We start from the raw sequence: 16,733 nt of genomic DNA, 5'->3' as shown, positions 1-16,733 counted from the left end.
TCATTAAAGGGTTTGGCTATTTAAAGTAATTCAGTACTAAATTCTTCTGTTGTTGCCGTTATCACATTCCCAATATATTTGCTTTGGCAAAGTTAATATTTTCATTCATCTAGCTGAAATATAATGTGAACTAGTATTATTTATACTATATTTTACCTACAGTCCAAACATGGGTTCTACAAAGAAGCATAGCTGACTCTTGAACAACATGGGTTTGAACTGTGCAGGTCTGCTTAGATGCAGATTTTTTTTTTCCAATAAATACATGTAGTACTATAAATATAGTTTCTCTTCCTTATGATTTTCTTAATATTATTTTTTCTCTAGCTTAATTTAGTGTAAGAATACAGTATATGATATATATATAACATATAAAATATGTATTAAATGACTGTTAATGTTATCAGTAATACTTTCAGTCAATAGTAGGCTATTAAGTTTTTAAGGAGTCAAAAGTTATACATAAATTTTCAATTGTGTGTGGGTGAGAGGTGGGAAGAGGTTGGCACCGCTAACCACCATGTTGTTCAAGAGTCAACTGTACTTTCTGAGATTACATTAACCATAACCTTCAACTCTGACAGAGTGAAATTCTGGCTTCTTGGTATGTATGAATTTTACTGTAAGCAAAAGAAATGTAATTTCAAATACCTAAGTTAGCTATGTCTAAAATAACCTAAGAGAACAAGGTCTCACTTAATTTGTTATGTTTGATGAGTGCCACCTAGTGGATGTCACTTCTCACAAACTTCTATCTGTAATGAGACTGTTTAGCTTTTCAGGATGTTAACTTTCACTTAAAGTTTCTTTTAGAAATTAAATAAGGAGAAGCAAGAAGCTTTTGATTTATGTCTCTTTTCTATGTACTATTTATGTATTAGTTTTTTATTTAGTTTGGGACACATTTATGTAACAAGATGATATAAACTGAAAAACAAATTGTTTGAAATAAAATTATTCTGTCACTATCTATCATAAATTTAGAAGCACTGTTTTTGAAAGGTAACAAAGTCAATATTCAATTTCACATATAGACTATAGTTCAATACACCTCAGATATAAACATGCAGTTTCAATTAATTATACTTAAGTTTTATTTGAAGAAAATAAAAACATACAACCACAGCCTTTCAATTAAGAAACTTAGGAAAATTCCAAGTGCTTTCACGGTTCTTCAGTTACCATTCAAATAATATACTTTTGTTAAAATAAAGTGAAAAAGAAATAAATTCAGTAAGCAGATTGAGTGACATGAATTCAGAACACTACTCTGTCTTCCTGCGTTCTTTCCCACCACAGAGAGCTGTTTAAAGTTCCACATGTATTTTCTTCTTCTTCTTGCTCCTTAGTGAGTTCAACAAACACCTAAACAAAAGGAAACAGAGGAGCACAGTATCCTGTATCTCACTAACCCAAAGGTGTTTTAACTAAATCAGAAACTATCAGGTTAAATCTAATTACATTAACAATTCAAGTATCAAGAGATTTATTATTATTAATATATTTAAACAGAATAATCTCCATTAATCACATACAAAGATGAATATTTTGGAGGATTAATGAATTAGCTATATTTTTATTAATATATTTATGTAATACTGTCATAAAAAATAATTTATAAACATTTAAGCAATGTAGTTTGATATGCTAATATGAAATACCATCATCCTGACCCACTTACTTTACTAAACATTGAGCTATTCAAAATAAGAAGATGGAGAACCTAGAGTTGTTTAAAATCATACAAAGTTTAGAAATATTATATAACAATTTGTCTCTGATTCATAAACTACTTCCCTTTCCAATATAACCCTGAACAATTAGGTACACTTTCTTCTATAAAAGAATTTTTAAAAATTTAACTTTAAAGTACCTGTTCCAATGTAGCTTGAGAAAAGCTATATTCTTCAATGGCGAAAGTATGTTTAGCTATTAAAATATGAAAACAATTATTTTACTTATTAATATTTTAAAGAATAAAAATGACAGTAACTACCAAGTGGCTGCCTATCTTTAAAGAAACAAAATCTCTGTAATCAACTAATTTAAACTTGAAGCTACCCACACAGCTATTTCCCTATCTTGCTCTGCTTTTCCCCACGCCCACAACTCCCCATGGCAGAAGCACAACATACAAATATTACTTCCCTGTTTTTGCCATTTCCAAGCATCTCCTCTTTCCCTTTTCTTCCTCTTTCTTCCTTCCTTTTGATCTCTGCTCTCTATTTCCCACTCCTCAACTCCAATGCAGCCTGTTCTTGCTCCTCAAACTAGATTCTGGACATTGTTCATGTCCACATACCTTTTATATTTATTTCAGGTCTTTCTGCAATCTAACACCAAGTTTTCTGGTTTTCTATTCATTCTTTTCAGTTATCCCAAAGTAGTCCTGGTGTTCTCTTTAATCATAAAGAAGTCACCAGGAAACAGGGGTTGCTTCATAGCTGAAGCACCATGAAGTAACCGGCATCTGAATACCTGTCCCATCCAGCAGCTTACTACCCTCCTTCTTCTGCCACCAGCAGATCTGCATCCTCCCTACCCCTTATTTTTAAAAAGCCAAGGTGGAATTAAGCTTCGTTACAATTTTCAGGAATGTCCACCCTCCTGCACCATGAATTTTCCTCTCCTCTCCTAAAGCAACTGACATCTTGCTACTATTTCTACTATGGCCCAATATGAAGAAAGGATTCAAGGAACTCAATGCTCCCACTTCTGGACTGACTTGTGAGGGCTAATTAAGCTGAACTTGATCACAGATGCAATGAAAAACTGTGGTCATGTCTATCAAAACAGTAAAAGGTTTATTCTGCAATACTGGTGATCTACCACATCCCTACAGTATCTTAGATTAAATTAATAAAAAGTTATTGCCTATTTATCATGGTTTCTACAATAAACTGAGTCCCAACATCTAGACTTGTAAAATAAAATTCTTTCGTAATCTGAAACCTATCTTACTATGATCTTCAAATATTACTTACCTTCTTCCAGCTTAGAAAAAGACTGAGAAAGGGACTGAACATCTTCCTTAGGAATTTTAAAAGCCAAAATTGAAGAAAAACTGGAAACATAAGATAAAATATAGGAAAAATTTTAAATTATTACTACTGTGTTTTGAAGCTAAAGTTCAAAATTTGTAAAGTTCAAAATTAAATGCCAATAACTTATTCTGATACTTTAGATAAAAATTGTTTAAAATCTTGAAATTGTCCATGCACAATAAAATAACTCTCATTACTACTAAATAAGAACTTTAAAAAGTTTAAATAGTTGAAAGATCGAACACTAAATTAGATATAAAACTCCAGTCATTCGGCCACATTAACCCAATATTGGTAACAGTACAGACTTTTTATTTCCCTAATCCTGAACACAGTAACACATTTTTATGATTACTCTACAAAAAAATATAATTAAAATTTTAAAATCTTTACCTTTCCTGACGGCTTGCATTTGGGAAAATATACTGAATTTCTCTTTGAAGGCGGTCTACTTCTAAGTTTTCTATCCAGTCCTTTAATTTAATTTCCAAATAGTAACCTTTTCCAAATTTACTCTTTAGATGCTGGACTGTCCCAATACATCTGTAGTAATTTGTAAAAGAAAGCTCAGATGTAAAATAACTTGACAGTTTCAAAGAATGATTTCTCGGCTAAAAAATGATTTTAATAAAATGTTTATGAAGGAATACTTTTAAATGTATAGAAAAGTAGCAAATATAATACAGAGAGTGTCCACACACCCCTCACCCAGTTTCAGTGTCCCTAATGTTATCATCTTACATTACCATGGCACATACGTCAAAATTAGGAAACTGGCATTGGCATATTACTGTTAACTTTCTTTGAGTTTATTTGGATTTCACCAGTTTTTCCACTTATGTCCTTTTTCTGTTCCAGGATCTAACCAGGATACCACCCTGCACATGGCTGTCAGAGCTCCTTAGTCTCCACTGGTCTGTGATAGTTTCTTATTACTCTTTCCTTCTTTTTCATTACTTTTGAGAAGAAATAGTCAGGTGTTTTAGTGGAATGTCCCTTAATTTGGAGCAGTCTGATATTTTTCTCAGGATTAGACTGGGGCTATGGATTTTGGGGGAAAATACCACTGAGCTGAAATACCTTTCTTATCACATTGTATCAGGCGGTAGATGACATCCACATGACATTGTTTGGTTTAGGTAGTATTTGTCAGATTTCTCCACTGTGAAGTTACCATCTTTCCCTTTCCATACATTAGAAGAAACTGGCTAAATCCAGACTGCAGCTGGGAGATGGGGGATTAAGCTTTCCCTCCTAGAGGTAGTATCTATTTATTTAAAATCTTTCTGTAAGGAAGATTTGCCTCTTCTCCCACATTTATTTATTTATGCAAACATTTATTTATATGAGTATGAATTAATGTATATTTATTTTATACTTTGAGTTATAATCCAATATTGTCTAGCAATTTTTAAAAATAAGACATTACACCTTAAAATAACATTCCAAATTGTTGAATAATTAAGCCAATTCCAAATGTAAAGTAACTAGCCACATTTGGGGGGAAAATTACATATTTCCCAGTAATTCTATAGCAAACTGATTCAAAAATGCAAATAAGAAAAAAATTTTTAACATTTAAATTGATATAAATTTTTAAATGATGGCATTTAAAATCCACCCCTCCAACCCCCAAATGGCTGTTTAGACATCTACCTTAACTGCCCTGATATCATGATAGCCACTCGGTCACAGACAGCCTCTGCCTCCTCCATATAATGAGTGGTCAGAATAGCAGCCCGCTTCTTGTTTTTAAATGCAGTTCGAATTGCTCGCCTACAAAACATAAAATAAAAAAAGAAAGTACCTGAATGTTAATAAAAATACCTGCATTTTTAAAAAATCCAACTATTTAGTTAATTGGGTAATTAAAATATCAAATTTTAATTGCTATAGTTATTATATTCTGCCCAACTATGATTTTTCTATTTTCCTTTATTTTTAAAAGCTTCTCAAACAGACAGTAACTTCATGATTTCAAATGTTTCTATGCTTTAAAAAATGAATTATGATTTCACTCATATGTGCAATCTAATGAACAAAATGAACTTGTTAACAAGCAAAAGAGAGACAGACTCATAGATGGAGAGCAGGCTGACAGCTGCAGCTGGGGTGCTGCAGGGGGGTGGGGGGGTGGAGGGACTGAGCAAAAAGAAAAAAAAAGGAAGAACTCATGGACACAGACAACACTGTGGTGACTGCTGGGGGAAGGAGGGGTAGGAAGAGGTGGAGGAGGGAATAGGGGAGATAAATGGTGATGGACAGAGGCTTGACTTTGGGGTGGTGAACACACAATACAGTGTACAGATGATGTGTTGTACAATTGTGCACCTGAAACCTGTACAATTTTGTTAACCAGTGTAATCCCAATAAACTCAATTAAAAAGTTTTTTAAATAAATAAATAAAATTTACCATCTTAAAAGAATAAACTATTAAAATTGATGCCTTTTCATGTTATAACAAAAATAGCCACAGAATCATAGGAAAACCTTAATATGCATCTAAACCAAACTTTACATTTTATAGACATGTAAACCTAGGCTCAAAAAGTTGGTCAACTAATTAGCACTGTGAATTCCTAGAAAGAGTTCCAACATAAATTCAAGACCAATATTATTATGTGAAAAACTATAATTTATGTTAAATGACTGGGGAACAAACCTTTTAAAAACTATTTGGAGAGCAGTACTCTTTAATAATTACCTACATACTCATTTTTGTTCTGAAATACATAAAATATTAATACTTCATTAAAAATATGATAAAGTTAGAAAAGTTTAAGGGATTCTGTAGAAATCAAGATGTTTAATTTTAATTACTATTTTATTTGTGTAGGATTTAAAATTATTATGCATATGTAACTAATATATAAAACCATTAATTATACTAAAATAAGCTTCTTTTATTCTAAAGTGTGATACAGTATAATGTGTCTTGAGTGCCTTTACTGTTATACTCACCACATGTGCTGTTTGGCCTTAGGATCCATACCTGTAGATGGTTCATCTAGCAAAGTAATCTGAGGGTTTCCCAGCATACTGAGAGCAAAACACAACTAGATGGAAAGAAAATGGGGAGCTTCAAAGCAAGGAATTCTATCAGGACAGTATCAGGCACTAAACTATCAATAAAACATACACATATTTGTTGTTCAATAAAAGTTACCTTTCGCTTGATTCCTGCAGGTAGTTTCTTTATAGTTTTCTGAAGATGTTCTTTCAAATCAAGCGCATTTGTTATTCTGCAAAATGGAAAATACATTGTTGGAGAATACTGACATTCTTTTTTCTGGAACACTCAGCTTCCTAAAATTAGACCTCCGATTTACATCATTTTAAACAACTTAATGGCAGGATTAAAGGTTTACTTTAAATTAAGTTTCATGACAGTTATAGGTAATTCATTCTGTAATAAGAATTAGAAGAAATGCCTTTTTATTTTCATAGTCATAATTCAGTAAAGAATACATGAAAAAGTAATGACCATTTCTATAAAAATTATGATACATGGAAATGCCTGTTACCAAATTTTTAAAATGTGAAATGTAAACTTTTCTCCAGTTTAACAAAAAGATTCTAAATTTTACCTATTTGTGACTTCCTTTATGTCACTTGGACTCATTCCCTTAACAGCTCCATAAATTTCAAAATGTTCCTGCAATGTAATATCTGGCCACAGTGGGTTTATCTGAGGGCAGTATCCCATACACTTAATGGAATCATCATCCTCAGTTGGGTCTGAAGAATAATCTCCTAGAAATACCTACAGAAATACAAACCAATTTTAAATAATTATTTTTGCTTAATTTACATTATGAAGGAAGTGGCATGTGAATTAATTCAAATTCCTTCCTAGAGGTAGGGTAAAATTTTTACTCCTTTTGATGAAGGAAGGGCAGACATAGCTAAATCAGAGCTCAGTGGCATGGCTAGGAAGGGTGCTTAGGAATGCAGCACTGGTTGGGAAAGCAAGCCTCAATTTAACTAGATGACTGGGGGCCTCATTGGAAGGTGATATTTGAGCCAGGGAGGTAGGCAAATTGGTCATTGGGATTTCTATGGGGTAAGGATTAACCAACATAAAAAAAAAATAAGGCAAAAACCCAAAGAAAAGTGTGTGCTTGGCATTTTCCAGGAAAGCAACAAGCCAGTGTGGTTGGTGTGAAGCAAGCAAGGGGGACAGAAGATAGGATCAGAGTAGTTTTGTGAAGTTTCCAAAAGTAGTTAAAGATATTCTTATATAATTAAGACTAATTAATTGATGGCAGCATCAAGACTAGCTTCCATATCTCCTGAGGTTAATACTATTGTTTTCCATTAAGTTGGTGGACTAATCACCCATGCATGTAACAATTATAAAAGCAGAAATACTATATATGTATGTGTGTCTGCATGTATATTATGAAAATTTTACTATGCACATTATTTTCATAGATAACCAAAAAGGTCACAATTTTTATACTAAAAATTTAATATTAAAAACATAATATTTAAGCATTAAAATACTCATTTGTCATTAAATATTTATTTTAATGAAAAATACAAATCACAGTCAACATACCCCACACCCTTGCATATCATACCTGGCCTGAAGTTGGTTCAACATCACCAACCAGAATATTAATAACTGTGCTTTTGCCTGCACCATTTGGGCCCAACAGCCCCAAGATCTCGCCTAAAGAAATTGAAAGAAAAATCATCATATGCAAATCAAATATAAAACAGGAATTACTCTTTTGAAAACGGTATTTATGAAAGAGTAATTAATACCAGCCTTTTTTCACACAGAAAGAGATGTATTTAGTTGCTACTTTCTTCACTCTTCTTGTGAGAAAATCTTTCTTGTCATCATATTCCTTATGCAAACTGCTGACCATAATGGCTGGTTTCTAATGAGGGAAACAGGATTTTAAAAGTTATAAGAAAGAAACCTACCCTGAAATAACAGTTTGCACGTAACTCATGTCCATATCATAGAAACTATATTTATAAATAAAGGGTACTGTATAAATAAATACCCATTTGTCCCTGAAATAATGACTTATTCAAACGTTAAGTGCACAATCATACAGCGGCAATGGGATGGTCAAGTGTCCCCAGCAGAGAAGGGGGAACAGTCCAAGAGCCTGGGGAAATTTTTGTAGCCATGACGGACACAGCAGTTAGGTCAATAGTGTCTTAACATGCTTCAAATAAATCAGATGTTCTCAGTGCAACTGAGTCTTGGTTAGCAGACATGGAGATCCGAAGGGAGCAGTATAAAGAAGGCCCAAACCAGTTTACTCTTCCCAAATCAGTCCAGAACCACCCAAAAGCAATGTTAATTAACAGCCCAGGAAGCAGAACTCCAACTGTAGAACTGAATGGGCTTGCTATGGAAAGGGGAGAGCCCGCCATCTACAGGCCATCAGATCCAAAGCCTTTCCCAAATTGTAGAGCTAATTAAAACTTTTGCACAATCAGAGACTTCTCAGAACTAATGATATGCTTATATACATTATACACCTTAAAGAAATATATATAATGTATAGCATTTCCCATACTCATTTGGCCACAGATCCCATTATGTTAATGAATCACGTGTGGATACACATAATTTAGGAAGTACTGGCTTACAGGATTTGCTCAAGATTTTAACAACTAGTTAAAAGATGGTTAATGTCATTCAGTTTGGCTAAGAATGTCAGAGACACCCAGTGAAGAGTCTTTGAAATAAAAAAGCTATGGGATGATGACTGCACTTAAGAGTATCTTGGAAAATATTAAGTCCAGACTTTTAGTAGATGCAACTTTGAATTGCCAGTGGAACTGCAATTATATTTGAAGTCACTCTGATTGACTAAATCATTTAAAAAAGTATTTCAAATGACCCAAGTAGTATTCTTATTGTTTTCAGTTGGCTCAATTAATCAAATAGTGATTTTTAAAAATCTATACATATTATACTAGTCTCTCTTGGAAGAGAATAGCTGTCATTTGGAAAAAAAGGAGGGGATCTGTTTCCTTTAGTCTTACAGGTTTAGAAAATGATGAATCAAGGAAAAGTTGAAAATTTTCTTACTGAGGAATTTCTCAGAGCTGTCACTGTTTGCTTTTGTGTATATTTTATCATTTGATTTTTTTATATTACTTGTATATATTTCAAATTTTTTTTAATTTGAAATTAATGAAAACATCATGCCATCTCTGTATTTCAGCACCCCATCTGCCCTTACCAGTTGTATATATATCCTTTCAGGATATTCTCAGATATGTGTTTATTTACTTTAAGAAAATATCATTTTATAACAATAATCTGAATCTTTTCTTATTTGAAATATACCTTAAGATTATTCCAAAAACAAGTAGACAAAAATATTTTTTCAAAAAATTTTTTTCATATTGATTCATATAGAAAGATTTTTTCAGATTATTCTCATGCATAGGGAACTGATCATTGCACGTTTATTAGGACTTAGCAATAAAGACTAAATTACCTCTTCACAACACTGGCAACTCATCAGCTCTCGGACCTTTAGCCTTTCAGCTTTGACATCTTCATCTTCATCCTCATTGTTTGGTGGTTCTGGAAACTTCCTAGTTTTGGACTTTGTTGAAAGGTTCCTGAATACATCAAGATAGATTTTCACATAATTAAAATAGTAAGAAATTCAAGTGCTACAGAAAGAAAAGAATGAAAAAATATAACAATATGAAATCTATGGTTATCTCTGAAAGATGGAATTAAAGAGCTATTTTTCATTCACTGATATGTAGGTGACACTATCTAAATTCATTCATTTATCAATATTATTTATGGACAGTATGTGTTAGGCACTACTTCACATAAAGATAAAAAGATTTAAAAAACACACACACAAAAAAGAATATGGGCCCTTCACTCAAATGATTTCAGTCTGGGTGTAACTGAGAGTGCCCTGAGTACATGTAAGAGGGCAGACATCTGAACCCAAAGAAACACCACAAAGGTGGGCAGGGGAAAAGTGCTTCCAAAGGAAAACCTGACATTAAGTAGTTAACAGTAAGGTGAAAAGAAAAACAGGAGTTGACCTATGGAAAACAATGAAACAAGAGAAAAGAGAAAGAAGTCAATCACATGAAAGGCTGCAGATTAGTTAAATAACTCAAGCCTACTTGACAAAACAAAGAGGAAGTCATTAATTATCTTACTGAAAATAGTATCAATAAAGAGATAAGGGAAGAAATGCATGAATCCATCAGGGAAATGCAAATGAAAACCACGAGACACCACTTCATACCCACTAGGAATGGCTAAAATTAAAAAGATAGAAGTGTAACAAATAGTAGCAAGGATGTGGAGGAAGCAGAAACTTCATGCATCCCTGATGGGAATGTACAGTGGTCTCCCCTTTTAGGCAGTTTTGCTTTATCCAGTTTCAGTGACCTATGGTCAATCATAGTCCAAAAATATTCAATTAAACATTCCAGAAATAAACATTCATATGTTTTAAATTTCATGCTGTTCTGAACAACATGATGAAATCTCCCACCATCCCACACTGTCCTACTGGGGATGTGAATCATCCCTTTGTTATCAAATCCCTCTAGGTTATCAAATCAACTATTTCAGTATCACAGTGCTTATGTTTAAATCACCCCTATTTTACTTAATAATGGGCCCCAAAGCACAAGAGTAGCAATGCTGGCAATTCACATATGCCAAAGAGAAGCCGTAAAGTGCTTTCTCTAAGTGAAGAGGTATGTATGTATAGGGAAAAACACAGAAGACAGAGGGTTTGGCACTATCCATGGTTTTGGGCATCCACTGGGGGTCTTGGAGTGTATCCCTCACAGATAAGGGAGACTAATGTAAGACAGTGCAACCACTTTAGAAAACAACAGTCATCAGTTCTTCAAAAGGTTAAATATACAGTTACCTTGTGACCCATCAATTCCATTCCTAGGTATCCACCCAAGAGAAATGAAGATATATGTCCACAAAATTACTTGTACGCAAATGTTCATAAGCAGCATTATTCATAATAGCCAAAAAATATAAACTCAAATGTCCATCAACTGATGAATAGAGAAAGTGTGGTATAATCATACAATATATTATTACTCAGCGTAAAAAAAAGGAATGAAGTACTGCTACATGCTATAACATGGATGTACCTTCCAAACATTATGCTAAGTAAAGGGAGCCAGACCAAAAAAAGACTACATATTGCATAATTTGTTTATATGAATCTTCAAAATTGGCAAATCTATTATTTGGAGACAGAAAGTAGATCAGGCCCTGGCTGGTGTGGCTGTTGGTTGGGCATCATCTCATGCACTAGGAGGTTGCCAAGTGGATTCCCAGTCAAGGGCACATGGCTGGGTTGCAGGCCTGACCCCAGGGAAGGGGCATGCAGTGTTACACTCTCACATCAATGTTTCCCTCTTTCTCTTCCTTTCCCTTCCTCTGTCTGTAAAAATCAATGTGACTACTAATGTGTACAGGGTTTCTTTTGGGTTAATAAAAATGATCTAAAATAAGATGATGGTATAGTTGTACAACTCTGTAAATATGCCAAAAACCATTAAAACTTAAAAAAAATTAACTGACCTGAAAAAGGGATCCTTTCTTATTGATCTGCCTCCATATTTTTTCTCATAGTACTGTAAGAGGAAAATCCACAGTATACACTGTAGGTAAGGCTAAAAGAAGAACATAGAACAGCTCATGACTGAATCTCTTTTTTCTCTATCAACAGAAAAAAGACCACACACATCAGTTTCTTTACCGACGCCAAAAAAATTAACCACTTTTTTTTTGCATGTCGTATCAGTTAAGAATAGATTTTTATTATAAACCAAGGTAGATTTTTAGTAAGATAATCCTTCACATATTTTTCTATCTCTGTAAGTTTCATTTCTATCTCTGTAAAGTTCATTGGTTGTCAGCTTCATAAAAATACAAGCAAAGAAAAAAAAGCTTTGTTTTTGCTTCTAAGGAAGCCAGGATCACAATTAGAGTGATTAAAATGAAAAAGCCAAGAATATTAAAATGGATATACTCAGTGAATAAAAGGTATTACCATCAAAATGCACATTAGCTAATATTAACCAACACACTTGACTTTTTATAAACCTTCATTTTTATGCAACAGGATGCAAACTGTTAAAATCATACAGCTGAACTATTCTTTTTTTAATCCTCACCAAAGGATAAGTTTTTTATTGATTTTGAGAGAGAGTAGGGGTGAAGGAGGGAAAGAGGGAGGGAAGGATAGAGGGGAGGGAGGGAGGGGAGAAAGAGAGAGAGAAACATGTATTGGTTGCCTCCCTCATGCACCTCAACCGGGGATGGAACCCAAAACCTAGGTATGTGCCCTGACTGGTAATCCAACCTGAAGCTTTTTGGCGTATGGGACAACGCTCTATCTAACTGATCCATCCGGCTATGGCACAACCAAACTATTCTTAAGGTAACATGCTAACACAGAAACATTTTTGTTATTTCTTACCGATACAACAGCCACCAAAAGTCTATCCCATGGATCATAGGTATCCTCATTTTTTCGAATATTCTTCCAAGAAACCTAAGACAAAAATTGTTAAAAATTTATATGCTGCTGTGATGTTGGGACCTGACATTTGATCTTTGACCCTGGTTCCTGACACACAACTTCTAAAACCTTTGGAATTTCCTAAGTGTCAGAGGTGGAAAGAGTATCTTTTGTTATTTAAAACAAGCCCCTTTCAACCAAAGCTAGGTGACTATTCTGAGGAGAAGACTGGTTGCCAGCCAACCAAGTGATTAGAAGGTTGGAACTTTCAGCCCCACCCATCCACTAACCACTAGGGAGGGGAAAGGAGTTTAGAAATTAAGTCATCATAATAGCAAATTATTGAACCTGAGAAGGGGTCATAGAAACCCTGCGTTTGTAGCAAAGTCAGACAGAAGGGTTAGTAACAGGGGACCAGCTATTTGTAATTGGCATCCGGGGTGGGGGGGGGGGTCAGTCTTATGGGCTGAGCCCTTAAACTGTGGGGTCTGCACTAACTGCAGGAAGTTAACATAAGTATTGCTTTATGTGAGAAAAAAACCACACACTTGGCATCAAAAGTGTTGAAATAGTTTTATTTTAGCTGCAGTGTGTGGAAATATTTGGATTAAAATGAAAAAAATGCATTTTGTTCAGCAAACACACATTCTGTATAAATACTAAACACCTAACAGACCTACCTTTATGAAACAAATCAGACAACCTAGAAGTGGATAGACTGGAACGACTACGCAGAAGGTATAATGGAGAACAGCTGTAACAGTGTGTCCAATAAAGAAACTGATTTCGGTGACTGCAATGCAAGCCAATGCTGTCTAAAAAGAATATATAAGAAAACAAGTGAAAAAGTATTTAGAAATTTCATACTCAACATTACCTATGTTTTCAATCTTCTAGTAAAACGTGGAACCACAGACAATGCTTAGCCGGGAAGCGCCAGTACACTGGCACCAGCTGCTTTTAGCTTGTTAAATGCTTTTATCCCTCATGGAGCGGATGATGCAGAAGACAAACATACAGAGAGTAAGACGCTGCCAGCTACCTATCTAAGCCCTCTACTCAGAAAAGACACAGTAACATTCTGGAGTGTAATCCTGAAAGAGTTCATTACTCTTTTTTCTAGTATAAACATGAAATAAGCTGCTATGAAAAGTTGAAATGAAATAATATAAAGTGTCACTTACCACAGAATAGATAAATGACCAAACTTCTTTTGTATTTAAAATTTTCTTAAAACTGAAAGAAGTGACATAGGTAAACAGAATAACTGACGGAACATAACCAATAAGACAAAAAACCTGCAAAACAAAAAAATATGTAATTATATATAAAAATCTGATTAACTACCAATATACAGATATAAAATACAAATAATATTAAAATATTAAGGAGTAATTATTCTTCAAATTTTCTTCCTCAACAGATCACTCCATGAACTGAAATTGTGATTACTTGAGGAATTACCATGCATGCACACTGCTACTAAATCAATAAAACTCATGCTTTTAACTAATTAACACAATCCTGAATAATTACTTTAAACTGAACAGGTTTTTTTGCCAAGTAAAATGCTGTCTATCATTTTATTAAAAAAACAAAAACAGGTTAGCTGGTTAAAACTTTTTCTCAATGAACTACTACTAGCTACCATTTTAATATATAGCACAAAATGCATTTTGTACATGTTTTAGGAAAACCTTTATTAATTTATAAGGCAAAAATTAAATTACAACATTTTCTCAATCAACTATTAGCTACCATTTTAATATACGGGACTTAATGCATTTTGTAAATTTTTAAGGAAAACCTTTATTAATTTATAAGGCAGAAATTAGTATATAAGATCATACTCTTCCTTACGGTTTTAACCCATATTTTAAATTATGAAATAAAAGAGCATCCTTGTGAAATTATTTTCAGTCATAGAGACAAGGAAGACATTTTGAAGAAGGACTGTATGAGTATTCCTAACTACACATAAGTAGGTAGTCTACATAAAAGACTGCTTTGGTTTCAAAGAATTATTTTACAATGATAGTAAGTTATTGCTTTAAAAATTGCTTATAGTAATATAAATTTCACTGATTACAGGTATCATATACAATAATTAAATAGAAACTGGTTCTATTTTCTATAAAAAGAAATTAATATCCAAATTACTCAACCAGCCAACTGTCATGTTTGGAAAGACTTCGTTTTTTAAAGTAGCATTTTATTTATAAATAGAATGAGAACTGATGTTAACTTACCACAGAAAGGAACTTTACAGGATAAAAATATAATCCATAGTGAAATGCAAATAAACTTCCTAGCATCACAATAAGAACAACAAAAAAGAGGGGAATGTCAACAACAGCTTGTCCAATCCAATATGCAGATGGCAAAAGACCTGAAAGTTTAAGCTGCGTATAAGCTTTGATCTAAAAAATGAAAGGAAAAAATTAATTATAATTTTAAACATTTTGCAAACAAACAAAAAACTCTAGCAAACTGTTGTAAACCTCTTAATTTTACATAAAAAAAAAATACAAATTTATATTCCAGGTCTATAGGTAATAAAAGCCCTCCTTACAGTTAAATGTAAATTCCATTTAGACTTTAATTTAGGTCATTTCTGAGATGTAACAATTTCAATAAAATTTTCAGAATCAGATGACAGCAGTGCAGCTAAAAAACACAAAACTAAAATAAAACAAAGGTCACTGGGGTTATGGCTGTACAATAGTGATTCTATATCATAGCAGTCAAAACATGATTGCCTGTGAAAATATGTGGAAATACATGGAAAGGTGTGTTTTAAACAAGATAAGGGACTCTCACTTTTAAAAACTGACCTCTCACAAAAACACTAATAAACTCCCAGGTACCCTCTGGGTTTACAGAGGGCTTTCAGTGTAAGCATGAAACTTTGTATAGATAATGCATTTAAAAGCTTTCATATACTCTTGTGTAATACATAAATGTAAGCTGTTGCTACCATAAGTAAATAACATTTTCATGAGTACTAAGCGTAACTTAAATGATAGTTTTTCTAACTCTCTAATGCTCTCATTATTTAATTTGAAATTTAAAAAATCTTTTACAAATCCAAATTCCTAACAATTTTATTAGTTGATTTCTGTCATGTATAAAAACATCACTCCTAATAATTAAAAGTATTATATGAAAGAGCTAGCCATAGAGTGAGGTAAATAAGGGAAGCATGGAATGTAGAGTTTAGTTAAGAAGAGGGAGAACTGATTTTAAAAAAAAGGACTTTTGTGTTCAATAAATTATAAGACCAAAAATATAAGTTCCAATGTAAGTATAAAAACATTAACTAAGTCAAATACAATTACTTTCCACAACCCAACTGAATGCTTTGTTATTCATCCACTGCTGGTTGGAATGCCAGTGTACCCACTCTGGAAAACATTTTGGCAATTTTTTTATAAAACTAAACTTGCAATCACCATACAACACAGCGTTGTGCTCTTGGGCATTTATCCCAGAGACATGAAAACTTATGTTCACATAAAAACTTGTACCCAAATGTTAACAGCAGTTTAATTCATAATAGTAAAAAACTGGAAACAATCCAGATCCACACCATGAAATACTACCCAGCAATAAAAAGAAGGAAGTACTAATACATGCAATTTGGATGAATCTCCAGGGAATTATGGCTGACTGAGAAAAGCCAATCCTAAAAGAAAATACACTGTGATTCCATTTAATCGTTCTGGAAACATCAAAATTATAGAAATGGAGAACAAATTAGTGGTTGCCAGAGGTCCGGGAGGGAGGGAGGCTTGGTATGTGGGCTTAAAAAGGGCAACAGAAGGGATCTTTGTGGTGACACTACTGTTCTGTCTCTTGTTGTCAATATCCTGGTTTTGTACTATACTATAGTTCTGCAAGATGTTTTTATTGGGGTAAAGTGAATGAAAGTACAGAGGATCTCACTGTATTATTTTTTACCACCTAATATAAATCCACAATTACCTCAAAATAAAAATTTGAATAAAAAAACATTTAAATGGAAACAAAAAAGAGAAAAATGCAATTGTCTAGTAAGTTTTATCTTTGAAGGGTAAATACTATTGATAATATTTATTTTCTTTATACTTTCCTATATTTTCTAAATGAGTACAACAAATATGCATAACAGAAAAGTTGAATATATTTTTAAAT

The 16,733-nt window shown here is 33.2% G+C and overlaps 1 protein-coding gene across 1 annotated transcript in view; it reads right to left on the bottom strand.

Annotated features, from left to right (window-relative positions):
- Positions 1 to 254: 254 nt before the first annotated feature.
- The window catches only part of ABCA5 (ATP binding cassette subfamily A member 5), a 53,385-nt gene continuing 36,906 nt past the window's right edge, over positions 255 to 16,733 (bottom strand). The window contains exons 24-39 of the mRNA XM_081115852.1: positions 14,810 to 14,980; positions 13,745 to 13,858; positions 13,241 to 13,375; positions 12,519 to 12,593; positions 11,618 to 11,709; positions 9,522 to 9,648; positions 7,820 to 7,934; positions 7,629 to 7,720; positions 6,633 to 6,808; positions 6,212 to 6,287; positions 6,007 to 6,101; positions 4,701 to 4,820; positions 3,438 to 3,587; positions 2,985 to 3,064; positions 1,874 to 1,929; positions 255 to 1,365 (exon numbers count right to left, since the gene is read on the bottom strand). Coding sequence (XP_080971978.1) covers positions 1,258 to 1,365; positions 1,874 to 1,929; positions 2,985 to 3,064; positions 3,438 to 3,587; positions 4,701 to 4,820; positions 6,007 to 6,101; positions 6,212 to 6,287; positions 6,633 to 6,808; positions 7,629 to 7,720; positions 7,820 to 7,934; positions 9,522 to 9,648; positions 11,618 to 11,709; positions 12,519 to 12,593; positions 13,241 to 13,375; positions 13,745 to 13,858; positions 14,810 to 14,980 — 1,782 coding nt within the window. The 3' untranslated portion in view covers positions 255 to 1,257. The remainder of the gene's footprint in view (positions 1,366 to 1,873; positions 1,930 to 2,984; positions 3,065 to 3,437; positions 3,588 to 4,700; positions 4,821 to 6,006; positions 6,102 to 6,211; positions 6,288 to 6,632; positions 6,809 to 7,628; positions 7,721 to 7,819; positions 7,935 to 9,521; positions 9,649 to 11,617; positions 11,710 to 12,518; positions 12,594 to 13,240; positions 13,376 to 13,744; positions 13,859 to 14,809; positions 14,981 to 16,733) is intronic.

Source organism: Miniopterus schreibersii, assembly GCF_964146895.1.
Source record: "Miniopterus schreibersii genome assembly, chromosome: 16".
NCBI lineage: Eukaryota > Metazoa > Chordata > Mammalia > Chiroptera > Miniopteridae > Miniopterus > Miniopterus schreibersii.
The sequence above is the reverse complement of the archived record's forward strand: the minus strand, read 5'-3'. Positions and strand labels throughout refer to the sequence as shown.